Raw genomic sequence first — 24,852 nt, forward strand, 5'->3', positions numbered from 1 at the left:
GCATATCTCTCCCTTTCTTATGCCTGTCCTATTCTCACATAACTGCCTAGTCCAAAGTAAACTGAAGTTTCATTAATTAAGAGGAGGACAATAGAATATGGGATCCCAGCCTCTTTTGTCCTTAGAGAAACACATGCGAGTGGATAAGCCAGCCATCGGTCCTAATTGGTCTGTGCTAAATCGCTGTGAGCTCAGTTAATAATAGCAAATATCCTGGGTGGGAGTTCTATTTGAGCGATGCCAAAAAAAATGTTTTACTGTAAACATAAACCCACATCTCTGTGGATGAGCTTTAGTTTGTAGCTGCTTTAGAGATCTAACACTGGCCCAAAACTCTCAAAGCAAAGCAGTCTGAAGCTAAATAAAAATGAGAACTTCTGAGAGTCTAGACAGAGATAGCACCTCTTGAAGGACATTTAAGAGTAGAGTGTGTTCTGAAATGTCTTGGAGGGTAATCTTGCTCAGACATATTTCATGTTTGCCTACAAGGCTCACTGCCATCGGTGCAGGAATGCAGTTTGCTGGTGAGTAGTCTTCACTGGGTCATTACTTAGAAGGTGAGAAAAAGGAACTCAGACCACAGTAGTTACAACACAAAGGAAATAGTTTACAGGGACTCTCCACATTCCAAGAGCAAGTGCACCTCTCCCCTTCCTCTCTCTGCCGAGCGTCGGGAGGAGGCAGTGTGGGGGGGGGGGGGGGGGGGGGCACGAGGGCCCGCCATGCCCCAGAAAAAGACCTGCCAACAGGGCGGGCCCACCCCCAACCCCCATCACACCATAACCCAAAACACTTCCAGTTAAGGCAAAGCCACATCATGCCTCCTTCCTCTCGGGCTGCTACGATGTATCCTGTCCCGGGTTTACGGGAATCCATCTGATCCCGTTGGAAGGAGGACACACAAAGGTCTGGGAACTGGAGAATCCACAATCTGGGATGCTCTGCACCTTATGGATGCATCTAAACAATGCCAGAGTGTGCTTGAGTGCCCACCTATTTTCAGATGTTAGAATATATAGGACAGCTGTCAGCAAGAACAGGGCAGTGTGGTAACATTACCTTTACATGAACCCTTATACTTTAATATGGTTATTACCTTTTTCCCCTGTTAGGTCTGTTGACTGATCAGTTGCCTTCTATGAATGTTCTCGTGGCCATTTTAGGATGTGGGATCTAGTGCTTCTGCAAAATAAAATAATAAGCATTAGGAAGGAGACAACATGCATTAATTTCATCACATATTTACAAAGTTCTAGAAGGTTCTAAAGCCGGTCTAGTCAACTTATTTATCCTCAGCAACATCCAGGCCATATCACTTTTAGCTTTGCTTCTTCAAGACCCGATTTTTCTTTATTTAGTCAAAGAGAATCCCTTGTTTGCTCCCCTAAAACAAACCTCTATTGGAATCTCTGCTCAGGCTTGTGGAATCACAGAGGACTTCACAGACCGTCTGGCCTTTGACAACGTTTCGGGGCCGGGCAGAGAAAGAGGGCCCTTGTGCGAGGCTCCATAGTCCAGCTGCCACTCGTTCCTGCAGTAGTTTATTACACACGGGCTGCTAATGAATGGGGGCTGCTGTGTTACTGTATGTGACAATCACAGGCCTTATCTCCTTCTCCCCTACCAGAGATTCACTGATCCACTTCTCGGCACGGCCGTCATGACTCTTCCCATCATAAAGGGCACTTGTTTGAGTTACTGCTAAGACCCACAATGCGCCCTGTTCAGGCAGGCTCCACGCAGCCGTGTCTGGGGTACTGTGCTGTCAACCCCGCTGTTGTGCACGGAGAGGACTGTTTTTGGAGATCTATATAAACAGGTCTGAGTATTGTCAGGGCCTTTCTCGGTGGGACACAAGCCTGAAACTAGAGGAGTGCCATGATTCTCCCTAGAGTGGACACTTTAATAACCCATAAAAAGGGGACATCACACCCTCTAAAAGAGGACATCACAACCCTGAATGGAAGACATCACACCCCGAAAAGGAGGACATACGAGGGAATAGCACTATAACACACATTAAAACTGTACCCTATTTAGCTAGCTAACCATTTTGATCTAGATGTCTGTATATAAATGACTTTTATCTGTGCTGGCCACTAGGCGAAGTATGAGGTGATCTATTATGCGAACCAATGAAATGCCAGGTATATATGTAACCCAGTGACACGCTGAAACAATATTGACCAATGAAAAGTAACTACCAGTTCACTCCAGAAGGATGACGAATGGTTCAAGTGAGCAGGGACAGAGAGCCTGACCAACCGGGCCGTCCAGCCTAAAACCGCATGTCTGGCCACCCTGTCTCCCCCTCTGCCTAGCAACCGGCGACTTACAGGAAAAAGGCATGAAACAGAGGTGCCACACAAGAGCAGCTTCATGGCGTCTGAAGATGGAGCAGGACTCTTCAGGACAGCATATCGAAATCCCGTCCCTCCCTGCACTGCCCACACCCATCGGGGCAGGCCAACGTCCTTAGGGTGATGCCCTTTGCATCAAAAGACCAGTACGGCCTATGACGCAGAGATGATACAGCAATTTCAAAATTGTCAAAATGTACTTTTTAAACAACAACATTGAAACAACAACCCCAGCCACGGTGGTGTGTTTTTGAAGTGGGGTGGGAACACACATCTCTAACACCAGCTGCTCCACATATCAAGCTCACAGCAGATTTGCTAAATGTACCTTTGAATCTGTTGGTGTGACCTGGACTAGTGTATCTATCACACCACTGCCTGCTCACCCCTGGAAAACCTTATCTAGACTCTAATCCTGATTTGCAAGTAAAAACATGAGAGGCTTTGGTATGTCAAAGCGTAGGTATTACACTAACAAAGGTGTGTGTCAAGAGTTGAATTTTCTAATTCTAAACCATCTCAGCCTGGATATGAGAAATTAATAAATGACACGCATACTGTGTTTGCACTGCGCTACCAAACATTTTCTCAAGCACTGGGTATAGCCACTAATTTTAAGTTATTTTTCACAGTCTAACATTAAGTCATGAGAGAAAAATAAGCAATTAAAGTTGCCTGTAATAATCGTTTTGGTTGTTGTTAACTGCATTAAGTAAATAAGAAAAGTGAATTCATAACATTGAGAGTTTAGTTTATTTATTGAACCTAATCAAATAACAGACTGTCCTCTGAGGCAGCTGGAACCACACTCTGTTGCTTATGAATTAAATGTGATTAACACATAGCCAAAGAAGAGAGAGTGGTGTGTGTGTGTGTGTGTGTGTGTGTTGTGTGTGTGTGTGTGTGTGTGTGTGTGTGTGTGTGTGTGTGTGTGTGTGTGTGTGTGTGTGTGTGTGTGTGAGTGTATCTGTGTGTGTTTGTGAGTGTGAGTGAGTGTGTGAGTGTCTGTGTGTATGTGTGTGTGTGCTCTGGTATGTTTGTCCCAGTGAAAAGAGGGCTGTGCTCAGCCCAGCTAGGCCCCCCGTAATGCTGTGAACAGCACAGATTTGGGTTTCTCTTTTGTTGTCATGCATGCTGACATCACGCAGTGCCGAGCGGCTGAAATCCCTCTTTCCCCAGCACCAGCACTTTGGAAACAAAACCACCACGGCGCTGATGAGTATTGCCAACTTGCCAAAAATACCTCATTAATCATCACACATACACACACACACACACACACACGCTAAACAGTCCAGTGCCTCATAAATCCTAATGGCAATCTGAACCAGGACAGCAGCTCTGCTAACAAACATTCCCACAGAGCTTTTGTAAAGTGAAGCTTCTTCTAGTTCACAGGGTGAAGTCTTGCTGTCCGTTTTTACATAAACACGCGACTGAAGATTTCGGAGGGGACCAGGCTCCTTAATGCTACCTAGTGGACAGATGAATGCGGAGATGGTTTAGTGTGGACTTGGAAAAGCCACAAGCGATGCCTCCTGTAAAATTAGGAAGCCATTTTGGAGCAAAAATAAAAGAGTAAAATAAAGATTTTCTGGGGGCACTAGTGTTGAGGGTGGTGATGATATTAGGGAGAGGTGTGAAAGGGCTTGATATTGGAGACAGCAGGAGAAACCAGGTCCTCTAGCCTATATCACTGTAGTGTGCTGTTAGACACTCATAATTCTGCCTTAGAGAAATATTTACACAGGAGCTCTGGCACTTTCACCTTTGCCCTGGAAATGTATTTACAAAGTCAAGGTCATGCTATATAGAATGTAGCATACAGGCACAACTAATGGTGTATTATGAATGAAAGATGATATTAGCCCCAGGTAAACAAAACTACACCTTCAACATGCCTGACAAACATCCCATCATCCAAAATGTTCTGAGTCCTGCTGATGTTGTAATAACAGCAGGAGCTCAGGAGAGGAGTGGAGAGGCTGGGTGAGTGTTTCAGCGTGGAGTTGTATCGCTCACGCCACTCCAGTCCTAAACACAGCCATTCGCTGTTTTCTCAGTGATATCTCTAAACAGCAGAACAGTGCACGCAGACGCTTCCTTTATGACCCACACGCTGCGAGTGCATGCGTCCCCCCCCCCCCCCCACCACCACCCCCCCACACCCCCCACCCCCCCACCCCCTCTACTCCCGGCAAAGTGACAAGAGAGAGATGATACCAGTTCTCGGTCGCATCACTGAGGCTGCACTCAAACGCAATCAACCACAATCAGGGGCGCACGCACGCACCTCCCCGAGCCTCCGGAGGGCGCCGCTCTCTCTAACGCGTGGCTGCCAGAATCAGCGTGCTGGCGGGGGTCGGAAGGGTACGAGCGGCGAGGTCGGGCCCCCACGACCGTCGCCCGCTTCCCAGAGACCGCGTGGAGTGATTGGGAATCATGGAGCAGATTGACTTTGATTTGTGGGGCTGCGGGATGCTCTGCCTCCCTGAAAGTGAGAAATGAAGCCCCGATCCAGAGCAGCCGGGCGGGTGAAGATCTGTGGGAGAGTCTCGTGTGTCAGGGTGGGCTGGTGTGTACTGACAGCACTGGCTGACACTTCGGAAACATCTGAAACCTCTGAGCCATGAGCAGTAACATCTCACTCATTTATTGATCCTCAAAATCTATTGGCTGCTGATTTTATAAATGTACAGAGTGTTTTCAGTCATAAATTATTATTAATTATCATATTTTGTAGTTAAATAGTTTTATAGGAAAACCCATTTTTGGGGAGGTCAAGAAAATGTTTGTAGTTTTGTTCATAGAATCAAAAAGGTAAAATAAATTTCCATCCAATTGGATGTTGCACATTTCTTGACCTTGAGTGTGTGTGTGTGTGTGTGTGTGTGTGTGTGTGTGTGTGTGTGTGTGTGTGTGTGTGTAGAGCATCATTCCACTGCTATGTGGTAAAACCTACAGACATTTCACTGGAGAGCTGTTTAATTCCCTGAGGACCGTAGGTCCCGTTCTCCTGGTCATTCAGGACTTTAATAAGCTTTTAATGAGCACTTGTGAAGGCCCACAGCTGAGGACACGCCCACCTCCATCCTTAGTTTCTCCTGCATGCTTATCTTTTCTCTCCCTTTTTCTCTGGAATCAGTGAATCTGTCAGGGCCGACTAAATCGTCACCCAGGTTGTCAACTCAGCCTCTGTCTGACAGAGTCATGGGGTTAAAATCGATTTCACAGGCCACCTGGACCACTTCGGCTGCAATCTGACTCAAAACATTTATCAGACTTGCATGTGACTACCAGCCAGGCCAGGGTCGGGGGGCAGCGCTCTCCTAAAGCGTCCCGGGCAGGGAGGAACCTGGCACACACACAGGCTGGGGTTGGTGACCCCACAGACTGACCTCTTCAAACTTCAACCGAATTGTTCTGGCAGTTTCCACGGTGACGGCGCACTCCAAAGCTTATCCTTCTTACTCTGAAAAGAGTGCGGGCAACCCGGCAGTGATGCGAATGTTGCATCTCGTTTTTACTGTGAATGAGAAACTGGTATTTTATGAGAATAAAAATTTAATGAGAATAGTTTTCATTTTAAATTAGAGCTGACTTGGCTAACAATAAAGCTTTTTAAATTACCCAGGCAGATATAACTGAGGGTTTAAAAAGAATAAAACAACCATTTAAAAAGTTCTAAAAACATATTTGAGTATTTATTGCAATTAAACAGTCAATATCAGAATTTCATTATTTTAGTTTTCAAAACAGTTAAGATACAAACCAATGCAGATACTGGTCTTAACAATAGTCCTAACAATCTTACTTAATAAATAACAAAAACTTATCTTAAATATGCGAAAATGCATAGAAATATCTTCTGAAATTCAACCACGCAGCTGCGAAGCTACTAGAACTAAGTTCACTTGCTCGTTATTTCATTGTTTCATCGATCCGTTCATTGTCCGCCACTGATGAACGTGGTATCGTGTCAGCTGTACACAGAAGATCAACTGAATCCACGTTGAAGGGAAAGTCTGAGTGACAGCGCCACAGTTAATCAATGGACACAAATCCCTTCAGCTCGTGCTCCTTAAATGGCTCACCGCGCATAGTTGAACTCTGGATGCGCAGTTATGTCTATACCCTCTCAGTTCCGGTGCTTATTTATCATATTGGTTCATGTCTGTTTAAATGATGTCCTTATAACAATCCAGGACCTTCGTGATACAGAGGTAGACGTGTGTCAATGTTTTAATCACCTTTGATGTGTTCTGCTACATTACGTAACGTGTCTTATAAGACGTCCTCTGTCACTTAATCGATTCAAACTGACCGGCTGTCCGACTTTCTTGACCTGGCGTGTTGCCAGCTCCGTGGATTCTCCCCATACAGTGCGCACACGAGTGGATAAGTGACGTGTAATGAAGGCGGTATAGTTTTAAAGATAGAAGATAGTTTTATAGCTTCAAAAGAGACAACCCTCATTTACAATCATCTGATTTTCTAGAGGTAAAATTGCTTTACGTTTAAACAGAACTCGCACAATAACATTACAATGATTGGGGGGAAAAGTTAGCAGCTGTGTGCACTGAAGGCGGCGTCCTAAAGGGACTCAACATGTCTCTTATGCTAATAGGAGAGTCTCTGCGCAAAGACAGTGAAATCTCATCCAGAGACTAGACTCGATGTTCGGAGAGAGATGTCATTTCGCTGAGGGGACACAATGACGAGCTCGGGAGTGATGGAGCTCTGATCTCCGCGATAGGGAGATAGCCAACTGATTAAAATGGTGCACTTGTTCCCCACCGTCACTTGATCAGCGTGTGAACTCTTATTAACGGCGCTGCCTCGTAGCGCACATTCTGAAGGTTTAGCGCACGACTGTAGTTGAACTCGGCTGATAATACGGGATGCTTATCCCATAATCTCTCAGTTATGATCATTCATATATTATTTTAGAAAAAAAAGAGCATTAAAAGACACTATCGAAAAGACATGTGACTAATTGCCTGGAATTTCTTTGCATCGACAATGTTTTCTGAAACGTATTTATTCGTTAAGTGGCGCGTGAATGGTTCGAAATCGGTTGCAAAAAACGTTCTTCCACGTGCACGGCTGGGTTTGTTTGTTGTTTTTGTTTTGTTTTGTTTTTTAGGGTGTGGAGGCGGGGCTCGTCTATTCCAGCGTCTAGATTGTTCCTCGCGTGTGTCGTGTTTGAACTATTGCTCTCCGTCTCTTATAGGAGAACTCCAGAGACGTAGGTCTCCAGAGATGGACTGAAAGACAGACATTTAACATTCCGCAGGACTATCTGGCTCGAGGACAGGACCCACTGAAAGACTTTAGGCTCGCGCACGACCTTTAATCTGATGCAGCATAACTGTATTGGTCGTGATATCCAATTTTTTTTTAACTAATTTTACTAAACCCAAAGTTTTTAGTAACGGAGCAGTAAAGCTGAGCAACGCTTACAATGTACTGTAAGACTAAAAGCATGCTTGGATACATTTAGACCAACCATTTAAAAATAAATCGCAGAATCTCGTTCTTCATGCCTTGCCGCTGAATTGAGAGTAAACCGGTATCGTTTCGTTCGTTTTGTGTAAACTCTCTTTAGGTATTCTAGCATTCAGAATTATTGGTCATAACTGACCTCAGTACTTGGTTCTTATATTTATGAAAGTGTTGTCCTTCAAAATATTGAGTTTGTCGTCTTTATTCCTCATACGTTACCTCATAATTTACGTTTTGAACAAATAAATTCCGATTTTTTGTTAGCATTCGAAAATGACGACATATGCGTTATAATAGCAGAAATTCGTTTATAGAAGAACTGCATACATTTAAAATTTTAATTATTTGGTTTGTCAACAACTCCACGCGTTCCGCAAAGAGGATACGGCTCTGTGTGGAAAAGAAAAGGCCTCATTCACCGCCCTTGCAAACTTCTGCAAATCCTTTCTCCTTAAAGAACACACTGATCTCAAACTGAGATAATGACTGAGCTCCGGCCAAGGAAATAAATATAAATATTAAAACGAATTTTATCACATCATTAAACGATATCGAATAGGATAAATTCATGGCAGTTCTCATCTGTAAAGGAATTTAAATTGCATTTTAAATGTGATTTTACAACGGGCACTGATGGAGCTTCGTGCAAAGGCTCCAGCCATAACCCCTTCACTTAATAAATGATGGACTAATAGTTTTAATTGTAGATTACCATTATCCTTTGAAGAGGGGCAACCCACGTGCTTATAACATCATTAATCAACATATATGGTATGTACATGCGCAGACTGAAACTGGGAGGAACTGGGGAACAATGCGTTCTGCTGTTGGGAACTCAGCGCAATTTTGAGGGTCGGCTAATGACGGTCTATTAACCGCACCGCTGCTGGAAAGCGAGTGAAGTTCCCGTTTCATATGCTGATGATCTAGCCATGCAAAACTGTCACTGACACACTCATTCGTGCAGTGAGTTTTTCTCGAGAATTACGAATGGTCAACATCCACTAATATACGTGGTCTTATATAATCAAACATTTTAAACTTCAAAATTCTGGGTAGAGAGAGGGAGAGAGGGAGGGAGAGAGAGAGAGAGAGAGAGAGAGAGAGAGAGAGAGAGAGAGAGAGAGAGAGAGAGAGAGAGAGAGAGAGAGAGAGACCCCCACCCCTCACAAGTGGGCTTGCTTTTAAAACCTCTGCTCGGAGTGTCTCATCAGCATCCGGGTGGTAATGTTACAATACAGTCCTGTTCCACTTGAAGGCTTCACTGCAATAAAATCATCAAAAGAATGCAGGCTGAATCTTTACCTAGTCTTTGCATAATTCAAATCAATAATTCCTATTTATCTTTACAATGTCTCCTATAAATCAACAGCCACATTACAGCACTGCGCATTTTATTTAGTAGGCATAAAAATAAATAAATATGGGTTTAGAATATTCTGTGGCATTTCTATAAAAGAAATTCCGAATGGAATAAAAAACTTCAGTACAAACTTTTTTGGACTGGAGATTTTACTCCAAGCTCAGCCCTGCGACATTTGTGCAGGCTATAAGTAAGCCCCCAACCACCCCCCCCCCTCGCCCCACCTCACCCCACCTCACCCCTCAGCGCGAGCCCGGCTCCGTTTATCTCCCCGGCTATAGCTCTCACTGGCCCATTAGAAGCAAGTTTGATCTGCATCGCTGTGAACACCCCCGCTGACTGCACTGCTTCATCAAAGCATATATTGTTCTGAGCACGGGGTGGACCCTGTGGAAACGCTCAACACTTGTGTCTGGACTGCTGTGGCGTATGACTAAACTTGTTGCTCCACAATAAACGCAAGGGAACAAAAAGCTTACGTGGCAAGTTTTTTTTTCTTACCAGCTGACGAAAATGTAATCAGCATCGCATAGACTGAGTGTACATGGGACATTCACTCCTTCATCACCAGTTGCACAGAGGGAGAGAAAACCGCGCAGACCTCTCCGCAAACGTCGCAGTTTTTACTACATACTTGTTAATGCACCGACAAAACAAGCATGAGCCGCGTATTTGTTGAAAATAAGACATTTTCAGCGCAGGTTGACATGAAGGGGTCCTTTTACGACGAAGATAAAACGCTTGCGAAATGAAACAGACTCAGATATATTATGGTATGACAATATCATCGTATTAATGCTGAAAAGTAAAATATGATCGAGCAGGAAAGTGAAGATCCCAGCCACGCAGTTGCGTTTGGATCATCCCCGAAATCTCCGCAATTACATCTGTATTGTTCTCCCCGAACAACGCAGCACAGAAAGAAACGGTCTCCACTGTCGGAGCCAATCCAGCGAAGCGTTTGACGTTATTAAATAATAAAGAGATACTGATGTACATTGTCCTGCCAAACAGGGCCAATTATCCACTGTTATGCTGCCATCAAAAGCATATTAACTCGAATTAATAAGAAAACAAAGTGTTTAGGCTTAAGACACTTTCCTTGCTTTTAAGCGGACCCACAGTGACTATAAAACTCACTTTGGTGTTGATGTACAGACAAATAAATCGAATAATAAGGAAAGGTGATTACAGATAGTGTGTTCAGTCATGCCTGCGCGTGACAATAGGAAGTGCGAGCCTCTGTAAAGTGTGGGCAACCTCTGACGAGCCTGACAATGGGCTTTTACTTATCTGCTCTATTGCTGCTTTCAAAGAGAAAAAGCAGTAAGAACTTCGCGGACTACTCTATGCATTCATTTCACTAACAACTAAGGGAATGTATCACACAGAAGTGACCGAAATTGGAGAAAAACGTTTTAGATGTGGAACCATGATGACGGCCACTTATCACGATTTTGTGGAGAGAGTGCAGGGCGTATGGCGGCATGGATGTTGTTACTGTAACTGTTCTGGTATATTCATGGGTGCCACCTTAATACCCGACTTCAGTACACAGCGCACTTCACTGGTGAAAATGTAGTAATTTGGTAAATTTGTTAATAATGATAATTAATTGCGTCTTTTGATATTATCACACACACACGCACACGCACGCACGCACGCACGCACGGACACACGTGCACTTTTAATATTTTGATGACAGATAGCTTATTATTTGCAAGACAGTTAACATCAAACAAATTCATCAGCATTCTTGATATGCAATTTATTACAGTGCTCGTGCAGTGTAAAAAGCTAAAAAATAAATACGCCCGTCCAATATGGCCTAAAGAAGTGGTTAGAGGCACAGAAGCCATGCAGGCTGTGAGTGTGTGGTCTTATTGGGGGGAATGCGTATTTTGGCCAGGCGGGGAGACCCCATCCCCCCCCGCTTCCCTGCACCTGCACTGGATCAGGCAGCGACGGCCATTCACCCAATGATAGACTGTTAAAATAGACGACATCACTGACAGTTTTCAATTCAGTCCACCTCACAATGCTGCTCCCCACCCCACCGACTACACCACCGCTCCCCTTCCTTAAAACTGCGTAGAGAGGGGGGGGGGGGGGGGGGCACGGAGAGAAGAAGCGAGTCATTAGTCTAATTTCTCTAGCTGCCTCCAACATTTCCCACACATTAACTATCAACTACAATAGGCTCTCAGAAACACTGCATACAAGTCAAAGCGCAGCAAATACATTATTATTAATAATAATATTAGTTGCTATTTATGAGTGAAAAAGAGGTAACGTAGAGGTAATTTTTCTAACGATATAAAATTGCAGCAACAAATAAAACGCCCAAAAGACAACAACAACAACAACAATATTAATAACAAAAACAACAACAACAACAACAACAATAATAATAATAATAATAATAATAATAATAATAATAATAATAATAATAACATCGAATAATTACAGTGCATTTGTTTATGTGTAATGTACTAATTTAGGCTACTTGTAGGCCAAGGGAGAAAAGCTTTAATACAGGTAACTATTCATCTGCTTCATGGCTGTAAAGAATAAAATTCTTTGTCGAAGTTAGCCCTTCAGGTTTATAGGAAATTAAAATAAAAATCTGCTGAACTAAAGTAAAGTAACTTAATACAAAAACAAAAATCCGTCATGTCGTGCGCTGTTGCACGTTTTCTCTTGATGGCAGAAAAACCCTAAATACACTAAATACACAACCCCCAGCTCTTATGAAAACATTCATTCGGAAAATAACAACGGTTCTAATTTATCTTTGTAATAGTTAGTTTAACGAAATGTTTAAGTATACTGCCCTTAAAAATTCAAAAGCGGGCGTCAACACATCGCATACTGCTAGCAATAATGTCAAGTTAAGAAATAGGCCTGGCCGACCAACACATAAAAACAAGGACCATCAGAGAACACAACAGGTACTTAGTTAAAGCGCAGCGCTTACCACCTGTTGCAGCTCTCTGGTGCAGGACCATCCATAAGGTCGCACGGAGCAACACCACGACTTCCCCCGGGTCAAGACATCCTGCTGTTATAGTTTCTCCCGTTGGCCTGCCACATCAGAACAAAAGTGTAGGCTATTTACATGCATACACATATAATGGATTTATAATAACTTCATAGAGTGTCTTGTAAATAAGCTTACACAAGAACGGACGAGCGGACGCAAGATAATAAAGGCCAGCAGAACACGTTATTGGGCGCGAATATAAAGTAGCCCGTGAGATCAGTGCATTTTACACTTCGCATTGTGTTGACTCAGATGGGGATTCTTTGTTTCTTACAGTTCGCCAAACAATCATTTAACTTTAATGCAAAGATGGAAAAAAATGGAAATTCCAAAAATCCCAGTCGAGGTTCACAAAGGTCTTTGAAGTTCAACAAATTTAGTGTGTAATTATTAGTGAGTAGCTCCCCTCTAGTCGCGTATCACTGTTAGTTCAAATATTAATCCCTATCAAACGCACTCAGTGATCACACCCCTGGGGTCCAAGGAACCGGCGCCGTGAGAAGAAAAAATTACCACCCTAACAAAAAATGCGACCGGTAATTTATACGGTGATTTATGCAGCCTACACAGCATTTTTATCATCACTATGGAAAAAACAGACACAGTCGTATATATAAATTGCATCAAAACAGCATTTAAAAGGCTAGATGTAACATATGCATTTACACAGGCTACTGTCTTTAGCATATATTGCGTGGCTAATCCACCTATACCCGACCTTTAAATTCTCAGTTTATCAGACAGATTCAGCCATTACAGCCATTTCCACTGCTTGTATAAATAATTAACTGAACCACTGCTCCCTGACCCTTTGAGAGTCCGGTAGGGACACGTTTGTCGGAATAATACTTGGGAATGAGCGCTCGTCAAATATTCATTTAGCGGTTAATGTGAGCTCTTCTCCCCTGAGACCCGGTGTAATGGGAGCCTCGTAGCCTTGGCAAGCAACAGCGTTAATCTACTTCTGTACTGTAGCAAAAATATTCGAACACTCTCCAGATTTAAAACTCACTCATATTCTCAGTCATAACCTTATCTTTTGGATTTGGTCATGACTGTAAAACAGACAGGCTGAATACCACCACTATTAATGATATTAACACTACTACCGACAATACAAATAATAGTAGGGGCACGTCTGTGTGCCCTGCAGCACTGATATATGTAAGCCAACATTCAAAACTCCAATAACTTTAATACACTAACATTAATACAAAATTATGGGGCATTACTCAAAACTGCAGGCCTAAACACGAGGTAACGGAGCTCCGAAATTCCAACTTGCCCTGGCGTGATATTTCTTTGTTTTCCCTCCATCAATTTCATATTGCAGACATTTTGCAATTTCATTTTGCAGTGCCTAATCCACCTACACCCGTTGACATACCACTGACATTTTTCTCAAAATCAAGCGAGTGACATCGTATGTCTACTGCAAATTAAATAAAGATGGCCATATATGGCTTTAATTGTTATACAGCTATATATAAATAACATTATTTCAAAGGAAATAGAGATAATATAGTTTTGTGAAAACATATTGGAACCTTTATTTTAATTTTTTTATCCAAGCTATAGACCGATGATTTTGTAAAGATTGTCCAATGAAGGATATTGCGGCTGGACTTAAAACCAAGCGAATTTATTTGAGCCAAACAACACAATTTGTAGAACTACCCTATATTAATGTATCGGGAAATAATTAATTATATTACAATTCTTGCAGTATTTTCAAAATATATGATTATAAATATTTTAAATAAATAAATGACTACCTGGGGCGTGCGTCTTCGGCATTTTGGACGTTTTATCACCACCATCAAAGAGGAGATATACAGGCACAAACTTTTAAGTGCCGCGGTGCCTCTCACAGTCCTTAACAAAAAAAGAAAGAAAAAAAGAAAACGGTGTTAAATCTCAATCTAAACTTTAACACAATCATTATTCCGCATCAAAAGCTGACAAACACTCAGCCAGAGGCGCACCCTTTCACATGCGTACACACAGCTGCTTTCCTTTTCGAGCTTAGGAAGGATTTTCCAATACTTACTGTCAGAGAGCCGCATTCACGAGTTCGGACACATCTAATTAGAAAATACATACTGATTTATGTAGAACATTGATGATAGTAGAACATTTCTAATTCTCTTATTTTTGCTTTGTGAAAAAGTAACTACGAATGCAGATTGAATAACTGCCATTAATTAATTATATATGTTCTTAATTTCAAATAAGCAAATCAAACATACAAATATGGATAACAACTCAAAGGACAAATAAAATCAAAACCCGAAACAATTTCAAATATCCAAATTTCCAAAATTTATTCATTTCAAACTGCATATTGGAAAAAAAACTCATCTGAAATTGTAACTGTTATGATGCTATTAGTTCAAATATATACATGGAGTGTTGGCATCTGCGTACAGGCCACATTTTAAAATACAACTACGAAAAAATGAATTTTTTAAAATAAAAACTTAAAATATCACAGTAAATATACAGAAATTTTACAAACCATGAGAAAATAAAGAACACAAACTTCATATTTCTAACAGATGGAGGGTTGGAGACTAAACAAAATATATAAATTAACGTGCGAGAGCGCTTTTGTGTTCTATCATTTTGAACTAAATTAAAATGTTTTAGTACTATTGACCCTCGAGGAGAAACATTTACCTGGGATATTATTTCTTTCCTTCCAGTGTTTGCAGAGTTTGGAGTATACTAAGTGTTAATTCTGCCATCTCTTGCAGGATTAACTTTTATAAAAAATTTAACTTCTTGTAGTTTACAAACATTACAACTGATTGTTATGTTTCTTTGATAAATACTGTACAAAAGGTGATTGCAATAATAAAACATTTGATTGATTCTCCCCCCTTCTATTTCCAAAATCTCATACACCTTTAAAAAAAACTCGGTGGTGTTCCTACCGTTCCTCTAGCGCGTTTCTTTAAATAGAAAGCAAAAAGGTTTGTGTTCTTTCCTTGAGTCCTATACAACTTTTCCCTCACCAAAAAAATGTTCTGTACAAAAATAGTCCAGAGAAGTCCAGTGTCTGCAATAGAAAAGTTCATTTACATATGCGATAATGGGAGCGTGCCGTTAATCGTTGTCCCGGGCACAGGTGCGCTCTGGTAGTGCTGCGACATGTGTAGTCTGCTTTGGCCTGTTTGCTCTGGAACTTCTGCCCCCGGGAGGTACATACTGATCATGTCCCGCAGGTCCCCTGTTTGACACGGGGCAGCCCTCGAGTGAGAGGACGATGTGACCACGGGCGGACTCGAACTGGACTCGGACTTTACCACCGAGCCCATGGAGCCTAGCGTCATGCCCGGGGTGGTCTGCTGAGAGTAGGACATGCTGTAGGTGGGGGATCCGTTCATGTAAGTCTGGGAACTGGTCATGGAGTTGTACTGGAGCGCGCTCATGTCGTAACGGTGCATGGGCTGCATCTGAGCCGTGTTATGTGCGTTCAAACCCGGGTGCTGCGGGTAGCCAAGCTGCTCCTGCATCATCCCGTAGCCTCCGTTGGTCCAGCCGTTCATATGTGCGTAACTGTCCATCCTCTGGTTGACCCCAGCGCCCAGCCCGGCCCCGACACCCACACCTGCGCTCATGGCGTTGCTCCCCGGCCCGAGGAGACCACCGGGCAGCGTGTACTTGTCCTTCTTCATCAGCGTCTTGGTTTTCCGCCGGGGTCTGTATTTGTAATCCGGATGTTCCTTCATGTGGAGAGCCCGGAGACGTTTCGCCTCGTCAATGAAAGGTCTCTTCTCGGACTCGGACAGAAGTTTCCATTCAGCTCCGAGTCTTTTGCTTATTTCCGAATTGTGCATTTTGGGGTTTTCCTGCGCCATTTTCCTCCGCTGTCCCCTGGACCACACCATGAAGGCATTCATGGGTCTCTTAACTCGTTCCGGGCTGTTTTTCTGGTTGTTTCCCGAAGTGTTCGTGTTCCCCGTTCCCCCAGTGTTTGGCTGGGGAGCCGGGGGCTTAAGTTCGGTCTCCATCATGTTATACATTTAAAACGACGATTCTGAAATCTTCCTCGCCGAGAAAAAAAAAGTCCAAGCCCAGAGGTTCGCTGTAGTTACCGCACCAGTTTCGGTAACTTTGCAGAAACGCTCTCTTTGCCTTCGCCCAGTGGGTCCTGTTGTGCCCACAAACTTCTTTCGTAGTCTTAAAGAATCAACAAACTACGTTTCCCTCCACGCCTGAGCCTTGACAACTCCTGATACTTTTTGAACAAGTTAATAGACAACCATTCATGTAATGACTGTCAGCGAATATAAATGGTTTTTTACCTGACCAATCACAGCGCGACTGTTCCCTCAGCCAGGATTGTGTCTTTTATTTAGCATAAAGGGGCGGGGTTACCCGCGGTCAGCAGTGTAGCACTAAGGCAGAGGCAGCAGTTATCCACCAATGGAGGCTGTATAGTTATCATAGCAAGTAGGAAGATTTTTACAGAAATGGCATACTAGTGAAAACGCCTCACTCACGAAATTCTAGAAAACAAGTAGCTGAAGTTTTACCACATGTAGTAATGTTAGAGTGCTCATGTCTGCAACTTCAGTGGCTGTTGATATGTAGCAAGCTAATCTATTATAAGTCTTTATGTGTTGTTGCTTCAGTATATGAACCATTTTAAACAGGTCTTGTGTTAATATGTAATAATTTTCAAAACAAGTCAGTGAATAATATTCATAAGCAGGAGAAATAGTAGCTTTTAAAATATTTTGCAATAGAATAAACCAAACATTTGTGCAGCTAAAAACACAAAGGATGACACAGCATTATTATTATTATTATTATTATTATTATTACTTGATGTTTGGGTTATTTCAGTCCACTACTTCCAACAGAGTCGCCCTGTTTGAATCGCTCTAAATGCTATTTTCTTCCGAGAGTCCAAATTTATTTTTGCCTCATTATTCGTACAGGCAAAATGTAGTCAGGTATTTTCCTTAGTAGGATGGGATGCGCTTATACCGACTAAAGTTGTGATGTCAATCATCACAAATAAGCAGTTTTGTTTTGGACGTTGTCACTACATCGCCCCAAACAAAAGCACGACTATACTGACTTCTGTTCTGTTGTGAGGATCTTTGTTGTCAGAATTCACTTAGCCACATGTAAAGTGAAAAGGGGAAGTTCACTCACTCAGCACCCAGTTCACTCCATTCACAACAACATGGAAATAAAAGCACGAGAGGAGTTACGGCACGTGCGCTCATTTTGAGCCCTACTTACGACTAAGTCAAATATTAGCCTACTTTAATATTAGCCCACTATTGTAAAAAATGTATGATTAAAAAAACTACAACGCCTAAGCATCCAAAGATTTGTCAGTCCCAGTTACAAATAACGTAAATAGTATTATTTGAGTCTTCTCACTAAGTCTTACAGAAAGGTTGAGCGGATAGAGGTTACAAACAGGCTTATTGTCAAGACAAACACGTGCAATCAGATCACTTTTAATTCACCAACGTGCAAGACGAGGCCACATTATGTTTCAACGGCGCCCTCTTCTGGTAGGATTGACTAAAAGCTCCATAGGCTACCGTCCTTCACAACATTTACTTCAAGCTTCAAACATTATGTCGAAGTACTCCACTCTGAATAGCCTAAATGTTAGGGTTTGGCCTACGCACTTGTGTATGAAGACTAAGATACATAGCAAATGTAGACAGCAACCATGCTGTGTTACTACGCGTTACGTGACTAAATAACGTGCTGATGGACTGTTATTTAACACAAAAAAATAAGTTAAGGGGAGTTAGATGAAAATAAAAGGAAACAAATGTCACATTTAATTTACCAGTTAAAAGCATGAAGATATTACAAATTCATTTTCTAAGATCAAACAACTGTAACGCCGCTTGGTGTCCAAAATAAAGGCGTATATTTTCGCTTTTGATTAAGATAAAAAAAAAAACATAATAGGCTACTCTGATTAATGCAGCGACCACTTCACACTCTTACATCAAGGCGAGAACTTCCACGCGCAGTAAAGCGCCGTTCCATTATGATGCAAGTTTAAATTCCTTCTCCTCTGTATCTGCATTTGAGCGCGTTGCCCGCTATTCTTAATCTGCTTATGGTAATGCGATGAACAGCGGGGAATCGGCATCATCTTAGACCTTGTCCCTGCTAGCGGGAATTTTACTAATTGACATTCTACTTGACGACCAACAGTGGAGCGTTTGTTTAGAAACCGTTCTAGACCACAACATATTTTCCGAAAGCATGAAACAATATTCATGAATTCACGAATTGTTGCGCACATAAAACGTTACTGCTTAGTAAACACCGTCAACCAATACAAATCAGGAAAAAAGAAATAGAAATGTTCGCAATAATTAAAGCAGACTGCTCGCTGATGCAATGGTGCGAAATGCAATGTTTTCCAGTTAATATTTTCTATAGCTGTATCATAAAATAATTACCCTGAAATTTTTAACCCGTACAAATAGCTGTTTTCACGGTCTTTATATTCACACGTCTTATTTAACTATGAACGCTCAGAAATATCTTTATGCAAAATTTTTTACTAATGTTAATTTTAATAGGATAATTTTAGCAGTTTTAAAAATTTCATTTTAATGATTTTAGGTATTAAAGAAAATACATATCAGCTTTGAGGGTTTTACTTTCTGGCAAAATCTACAGTTGGAGATCAGCAGGTGAGAGAGGGAGAGAGAGAGAGAGAGAGAGAGAGAGAGAGAGAGAGAGAGAGAGAGAGAGAGAGAGAGAGTGAGTAGTGAGTGAGAGAGAGAGTGAGTGAGTAGTGAGTGAGAGAGAGAGAGAGAGAGAGAGAGACGCTCCGGCAATTGTCCACTAGAGGCCGTGCTGACTGAACAAACAGCTTATGCACAAACGGAACTGTTTGAAATGTAAACAGTAAATATTATTTTTTCATAAACTGAACGATTTTATTAAAAAAGACAAACATTTGGAAAACGCCACCAAAAAAGTCTAATTTAACCGTCCACGTTAAATCTGTTGCCCTTCGATATTTAAAGATTAACAAACAAATTTAGTCGGCATAAAAAAGTAAGTTCCACTTTATAAAGAGCGTTACACTTGTTGTATAATATATCCAAGTGACATGAAGTCAAATAAGAAACACACATTTATACTATAGTAGTCTGTGTTATTAATAATTAACTTGGATCAAATAATTTGTCTTAGATTCACTTTATTGTAAATAAAACGTGATTTATTTCAACAGAATAGACTCATAGGAAAACGTGTCAAACAAATTCGGCTGACGTAAACGCAATATGGTCAATCTTGGTTAGTGGTAGCTATAGGTAATGATATAACGAAAATAAAACATAAGTAGACATAAACATACTTATTTTTATAGCCAACTATTTTGTCTATGCCGCACAAGCATCATCGTCCACGTTTCCCCGCTAACCCACAGGATCACCCGCACTCGCCGGGCTACAACACTCACTCCCAACGCCAACAAGCGCGTTTCCTCTCCGACGTCTGTCCCCTCTACACGCACTTGTCAGCGTACTCACGTTTCATCCTGGGTGTTGTCTCATCAGGGGCTTGACTGCCACAGCAAAGATACTCCATCCGTAAGAAGGGAAAAAAATCGCACCCGGCGCCCTGGGCTGGTGGCGCCGCGGAACACGCGTCCCTGCCCGGCTGTCCGTGCTCCAGGGCTGGCGGTGCGCTCGCCTCCCCCGGCACCACAGCCCCGTGTCCGCCTGCTCACACCGCTGGAGCTCTTAGCTCGTCGCCCTGGAACAAGAAACGCCGTTTATGGCTACACACAATCTGAAAAGGGGCCGATTTAAAAAAGAGGAAGAATGCATCAAGAACAACAAAAGTCAGTTATACCAAGTCTGCCACCCCCCACCAAACATAATGAGAAGGAAAAAGCTTTATATTTTTTCAGTGGGTATTCAAAGATAATTTGAAGCCATTGTTTCTGGCACAGATGGTTCTTTTTAATACAATAACACTGTTCTTTGTGCGTACTACCCACAATAAATATCTAAAGCGTTCCTCTGAATAACCATTTTGTTCGCTCTTGTAAAAGGCCAACAAAAGCGGTCGTGAGGTAATGGGCACGCTTTATTGAAAGCCAAAGAATGGGTGTTTGATAAAGATTTTTTTTCACTTTGCAGAGAATACATTGCCATGTCATATAAAGCTACGGGTAGTTTCACCACAAAACAACACATTCAGTAAAAGTAGCACATTATTATTATTATTGTTGTTGTTGTTGTTGTTGTTATTGTTGTTATTATTATTATTATTATTGTTGTTGTTATTATTATTACTAGTATTATTGTTATTGTTATTATTATTACTACAGAGCCATGAATATTGTTAGGCCTACTGAAGTTTGTAGTTTGAATCTGGTGTTCAGGTGACGTTTCAGTAAGGTAAATGCAAATAAGTCTCGCGCTGCGCTAGGCGTCGGTTTCCTCTCACGAGATATGTGTACACCAACTCAGCGAGGCCTGCCAGCCACCCAAAAAAACACACTTTCTTTCTTGCTTGTTCTTTGCTGCTTTCCAAATGCAGCATTTATCAGTGCAGACTGCTGGATGTTTGCTCTGATAACGTAATAGGTGTGGTAATAGGGATACTGTGTGGTCTGTCAGAAGCATGGCGTCGGGCATTGGGTTGTCAGCCAACTGTACACTGTGCAACCGCACAATTTCTGGCAAAAGATAATTAAAAATATATATTTTTAATTTAAAAGCAGTAATTCTAGTCATTGCCAAGGATAAAAAGTAGCTCTTTTACCTTCTCAGCTATTTTACATGAGAAATCAGACAACAATCCACAACCAGTAACTAAACTAAACATGCTTCAGAATCTTTTCTAATTAAGTGACAGTAATCAATAAATCACCATTATCAGTGCATCTGACGCTTAAAAGCAGGGTGATCACGATGCCACAGATTGCACTGGTCCAGAGCAAATTTGGCCTGTGTCACAGAGACTGGCTCATGCTGGACTGGAAGCTTTTATCTGGTTTGACAGGGTGCCGTTGGGGAGAAAAAAGACAAAAGGGACCAGCAGGGAAAGTTGTTAGTCCGTGGCTGTGTGTTTGTCTACCTATCTCCAGGAATTATGGGTTTCTTCCACCTTCATGTAGCTCTATACTGACAGTAATCCAGCCCAGTCTCTGTGAGGGCTGTGTCTTCTCAGAGAACATGGCTCACTGTTAATCTAACGTGCCATTACAAAAGAGATAAAATAATGCCTTCAATACTACCCTTGCTAATTAGAATGCAATGGTACACCTATAAAATGAGACAGTTCAACAGATTAGGGAGGGGAAGTATAATAACAACCACAACATTAGTAATAGGTGACAGGATTATGAGAAACAGTGGCAAAAATGAAAATGGTTTTTTTTTCTCTTCTCCTTAAAACACATTTTCAAAACACTTCACTATTCCCCGAAGGTAGTCAAAGAAAAGTATCCTGGCTTTAAGCATTATTGTCAAGAGGATTAACAGATTTGCTGTTAGTAATATGCTTCGCTCCGGATCTCATTAATTTAATCTCCAAGCTAAAATCAAAGTCATATGACAAATACACCACTGACGTTTTCCACGATTGTTAATTAGCCTCCATTTATGACTGTGTGTTTGTTTTAATACAAGTAGCAGAACTATATCAAGTTTCTCTTTGTGCGTACCAACTCAACAACAAACTTGAAGCTCATTTTAGTGTGCCATCCAAGTCACAGAATACTAATATCCTCCGGATGGAACTGGTTTGGGTTTCGACTAATATGAATGACCTGGCATTTCAGCTCCATATGCATGAGCGTGTCTCATTGCTATTGTGTGTGCTGTTTGTGTGGTTAGACAAGTCTTCCATAGTAGAAGAGGTGCCACTTTGGACCCCTATGCTTCTCCCTTATGGGTCCAGCTGAATCGGTAATCAAGGCACACATGGTAGTGCAGGAGAGCTGTCACTCACTGTCAAGGCCCTCCTGAATGTGAACTTCTTAAAGGGGTGAATAGGGAAATCGCTATGGGGGATGTTGCAACCACTCTCTGCTCTAATAGGAGTGGCATCGTCATCAACACAATCAATACAATCCATGCATTACTACATAGACAAAAAGACTCTATATTGTAAATCCAGCAGGGTACTTGAGACTGTGTGAGGGCACGGGATTCAAAGGTAGCGCCCCGCAATTTATCTGTCAGCACTACACAGCATATCAGAGCACTGCACGGCAGATACGGTAACCACCCTGCACACTGGGTACAACATTTAGGGTTCAACGGAACTATTTTGACTTTCAAGACCATCAAGGGTCAGTTTAAAAATCATTATGATAAGTGTCAGTCCAGATAAAATGTTCAGTGACTGCAGGAGGGACAGAAGCACGTCACGTCTTCATGATGAAGTGTCTGCTAGATCTGCCCTGATTAAGGTTAGAACGGAAGAGATTTGGTCTTCTCTGTCCGTGCAGTGCTGAAGGAAACATACAATGGTATTTGCTTTGAATGTTTTATTAGATTTGTCTTGACTTACAAGACTTATGACTTACAAGACTTATGACTTATAAGAAATTTATATATATATATATATATATATATATATATATATATATATATATATATATATATATATATATATATATATATATATATATATATATTGTTGCAATTTAATAAGTTGGAAATACTGGAAATACTGTTCATGTGACCTTGCATGTCTTTGGCTGTTGTTCCAAGACAACAACTAGCATCACCAGGAGGCCCTTTCTACCATCCTGAGTGAGAAGACATTTGAGTATGAGTATTGTTATGATGTCCTTGTAGCTTTAGAAGGACACTTTCATATAAAGCAAGGCCTCAAATTAAAGAAACACAAGAAGATATATGAATTTCAATGTTTGCACAAAACTTTCAATGTTACCAGAAAATAATAGAGCTGTGTCTGCATTTCTGCCTTTTTTAAAGTTTGTCTCATATGCCCCTTTCAAGGCTTTTCTCCTTTTGAAACATTTAATTAACTGACCTTCCTTTATCATCATGAACAAGGAACATAGATGGGGAAAACGTTCTGTCTAACCTACAGCACGACACAAAAGATGTTATTAGAAATCAGGACCCAGAGTAAATAAGGAACAAAGAACATATGTCTTATATTTGCACATCTTGTCGCGCTCCACCTGCATTTAATTAAAAGGCATCTAACTTGGCAATAGTGGGCAGAGTGCAGCTGAGAAGACACACACCAGTGTTGGGTCTACCTGCACTGCGGCCGATGATTAAAACACACCAACGTGAACATACATATGTGCACACATGGACGTGCACACACACACACGCACGCACACGCACACACGTATATATATATATATATATATATATATATATATATATATATATATATATATATATATATATATATATATATATATATATAAATAACAATATATAAATTGATTTATATATGAATTTATATATAAATGATTATATTAGGGGTGGGATGCGATAAAAAAATGTATCGAATTAATCAGAAGTTTTGTAATTAATTAATCGAAATTAATCGCATTTCAGTATTTAACATGAGAAATATTAATTTAAGTTTGAATGATGAATGAATCAATGATCATAATCATAAACTTCAACATCTTGTTTATTTTTCCACCAGTCTACTACACAGACCAATAGATGAGTGCAGAAAACAGAGCAAACATTTTTCAGAACACTGGAAATTCTGACCAAAAATGTTGTTTTATTTTGGAAGTTTTGCTCAGGATATTGGAAGAATAAGAAAAATTGAAGTAAATCAGATGTTTTTTAATACCATTTTAGATGGTATATTTTTCTTTAATTTCCCAGGCCTCTGCCACAGGCATCTCCATAGTGCCTAGAATTGGTCTTCTGCATGCTCAAAGCAAATGACTGGATCTTCCATTCATCATCTATAATATGAGCTGTCACACCAAGATCATTCTTGTTGCTAACAGAGGGTCCAGTGATCCCCAGTCAGAGACATTTGTGGCGCTCTTCACAATAACCTGTTTAACTTCCCTTCCCTCATCATACAGCTACTGGATTTTCTTCTACATTGTCTTTCTGGGCGGTAGTTCGTAACTTGCATCAGTTGACACACTGTGCAGCGCTTCTCGTAAGCCTTTATCTTCGACCACAGAGAGCAAACAACACAAATAATGTGATGCGTCATGTATAAACGCTTCCGCCGCTCGTGCGAGGTGTGCGGAGTCGCGCGCTACGGTCACTCGCAAAAGTTTAATCCAGTCTTAATGGTCCAATGAAGGTAATTTAAAAACCAGGAAATTTACTCACTTAAAAAAAAAACCCGGGACGTCCAGGACAGAATGTGAAATACGGACGTTTGGTCACCCTATCGTACTAGGAATACATTTATCAGCTAAGTTATCATTACTGACCTGCGCGTTAGCCCTTACATGTTTTGTGTTGAGGTGGTAACGAAGGGTGGAAGTGCTCCTGTGATAAGTGAACTCCTTCCTACATAAAGTGCAAATAACACTATTTGTGTTTGTACTTCCATATGGAAGTTTCTTATATTTAAATTTCCCA

The 24,852-nt window shown here is 41.4% G+C and overlaps 1 protein-coding gene and 1 long non-coding RNA gene across 8 annotated transcripts in view; both read right to left on the reverse strand.

The window, feature by feature from the left end:
• Positions 1-24,852, reverse strand: part of LOC143528223 (uncharacterized) — a 90,202-nt gene that overhangs the window by 5,975 nt on the left and 59,375 nt on the right. For 6 of the 7 annotated variants that reach the window (XR_013134406.1, XR_013134405.1, XR_013134410.1 and 3 more), the window contains exons 2-5: positions 19,813-20,038; positions 14,047-14,146; positions 12,206-12,312; positions 1,097-1,182 (exon numbers count right to left, since the gene is read on the reverse strand). This is a non-coding gene — a long non-coding RNA (uncharacterized LOC143528223). Of the gene's footprint in view, positions 1-1,096; positions 1,183-12,205; positions 12,313-14,046; positions 14,147-19,812; positions 20,039-20,137; positions 20,248-24,852 lie in introns of those variants that run through there. The other variant, XR_013134407.1, reaches the window with a different exon arrangement.
• sox2 (SRY-box transcription factor 2) lies at positions 14,561-16,597 on the reverse strand. Its single transcript, XM_077023836.1, has one exon. It carries the CDS (start codon positions 16,297-16,299, stop codon positions 15,352-15,354), a length of 948 nt encoding a protein of 315 aa, XP_076879951.1. The 5' UTR covers positions 16,300-16,597; the 3' UTR covers positions 14,561-15,351.

Source organism: Brachyhypopomus gauderio, chromosome 12, assembly GCF_052324685.1.
Source record: "Brachyhypopomus gauderio isolate BG-103 chromosome 12, BGAUD_0.2, whole genome shotgun sequence".
NCBI lineage: Eukaryota > Metazoa > Chordata > Actinopteri > Gymnotiformes > Hypopomidae > Brachyhypopomus > Brachyhypopomus gauderio.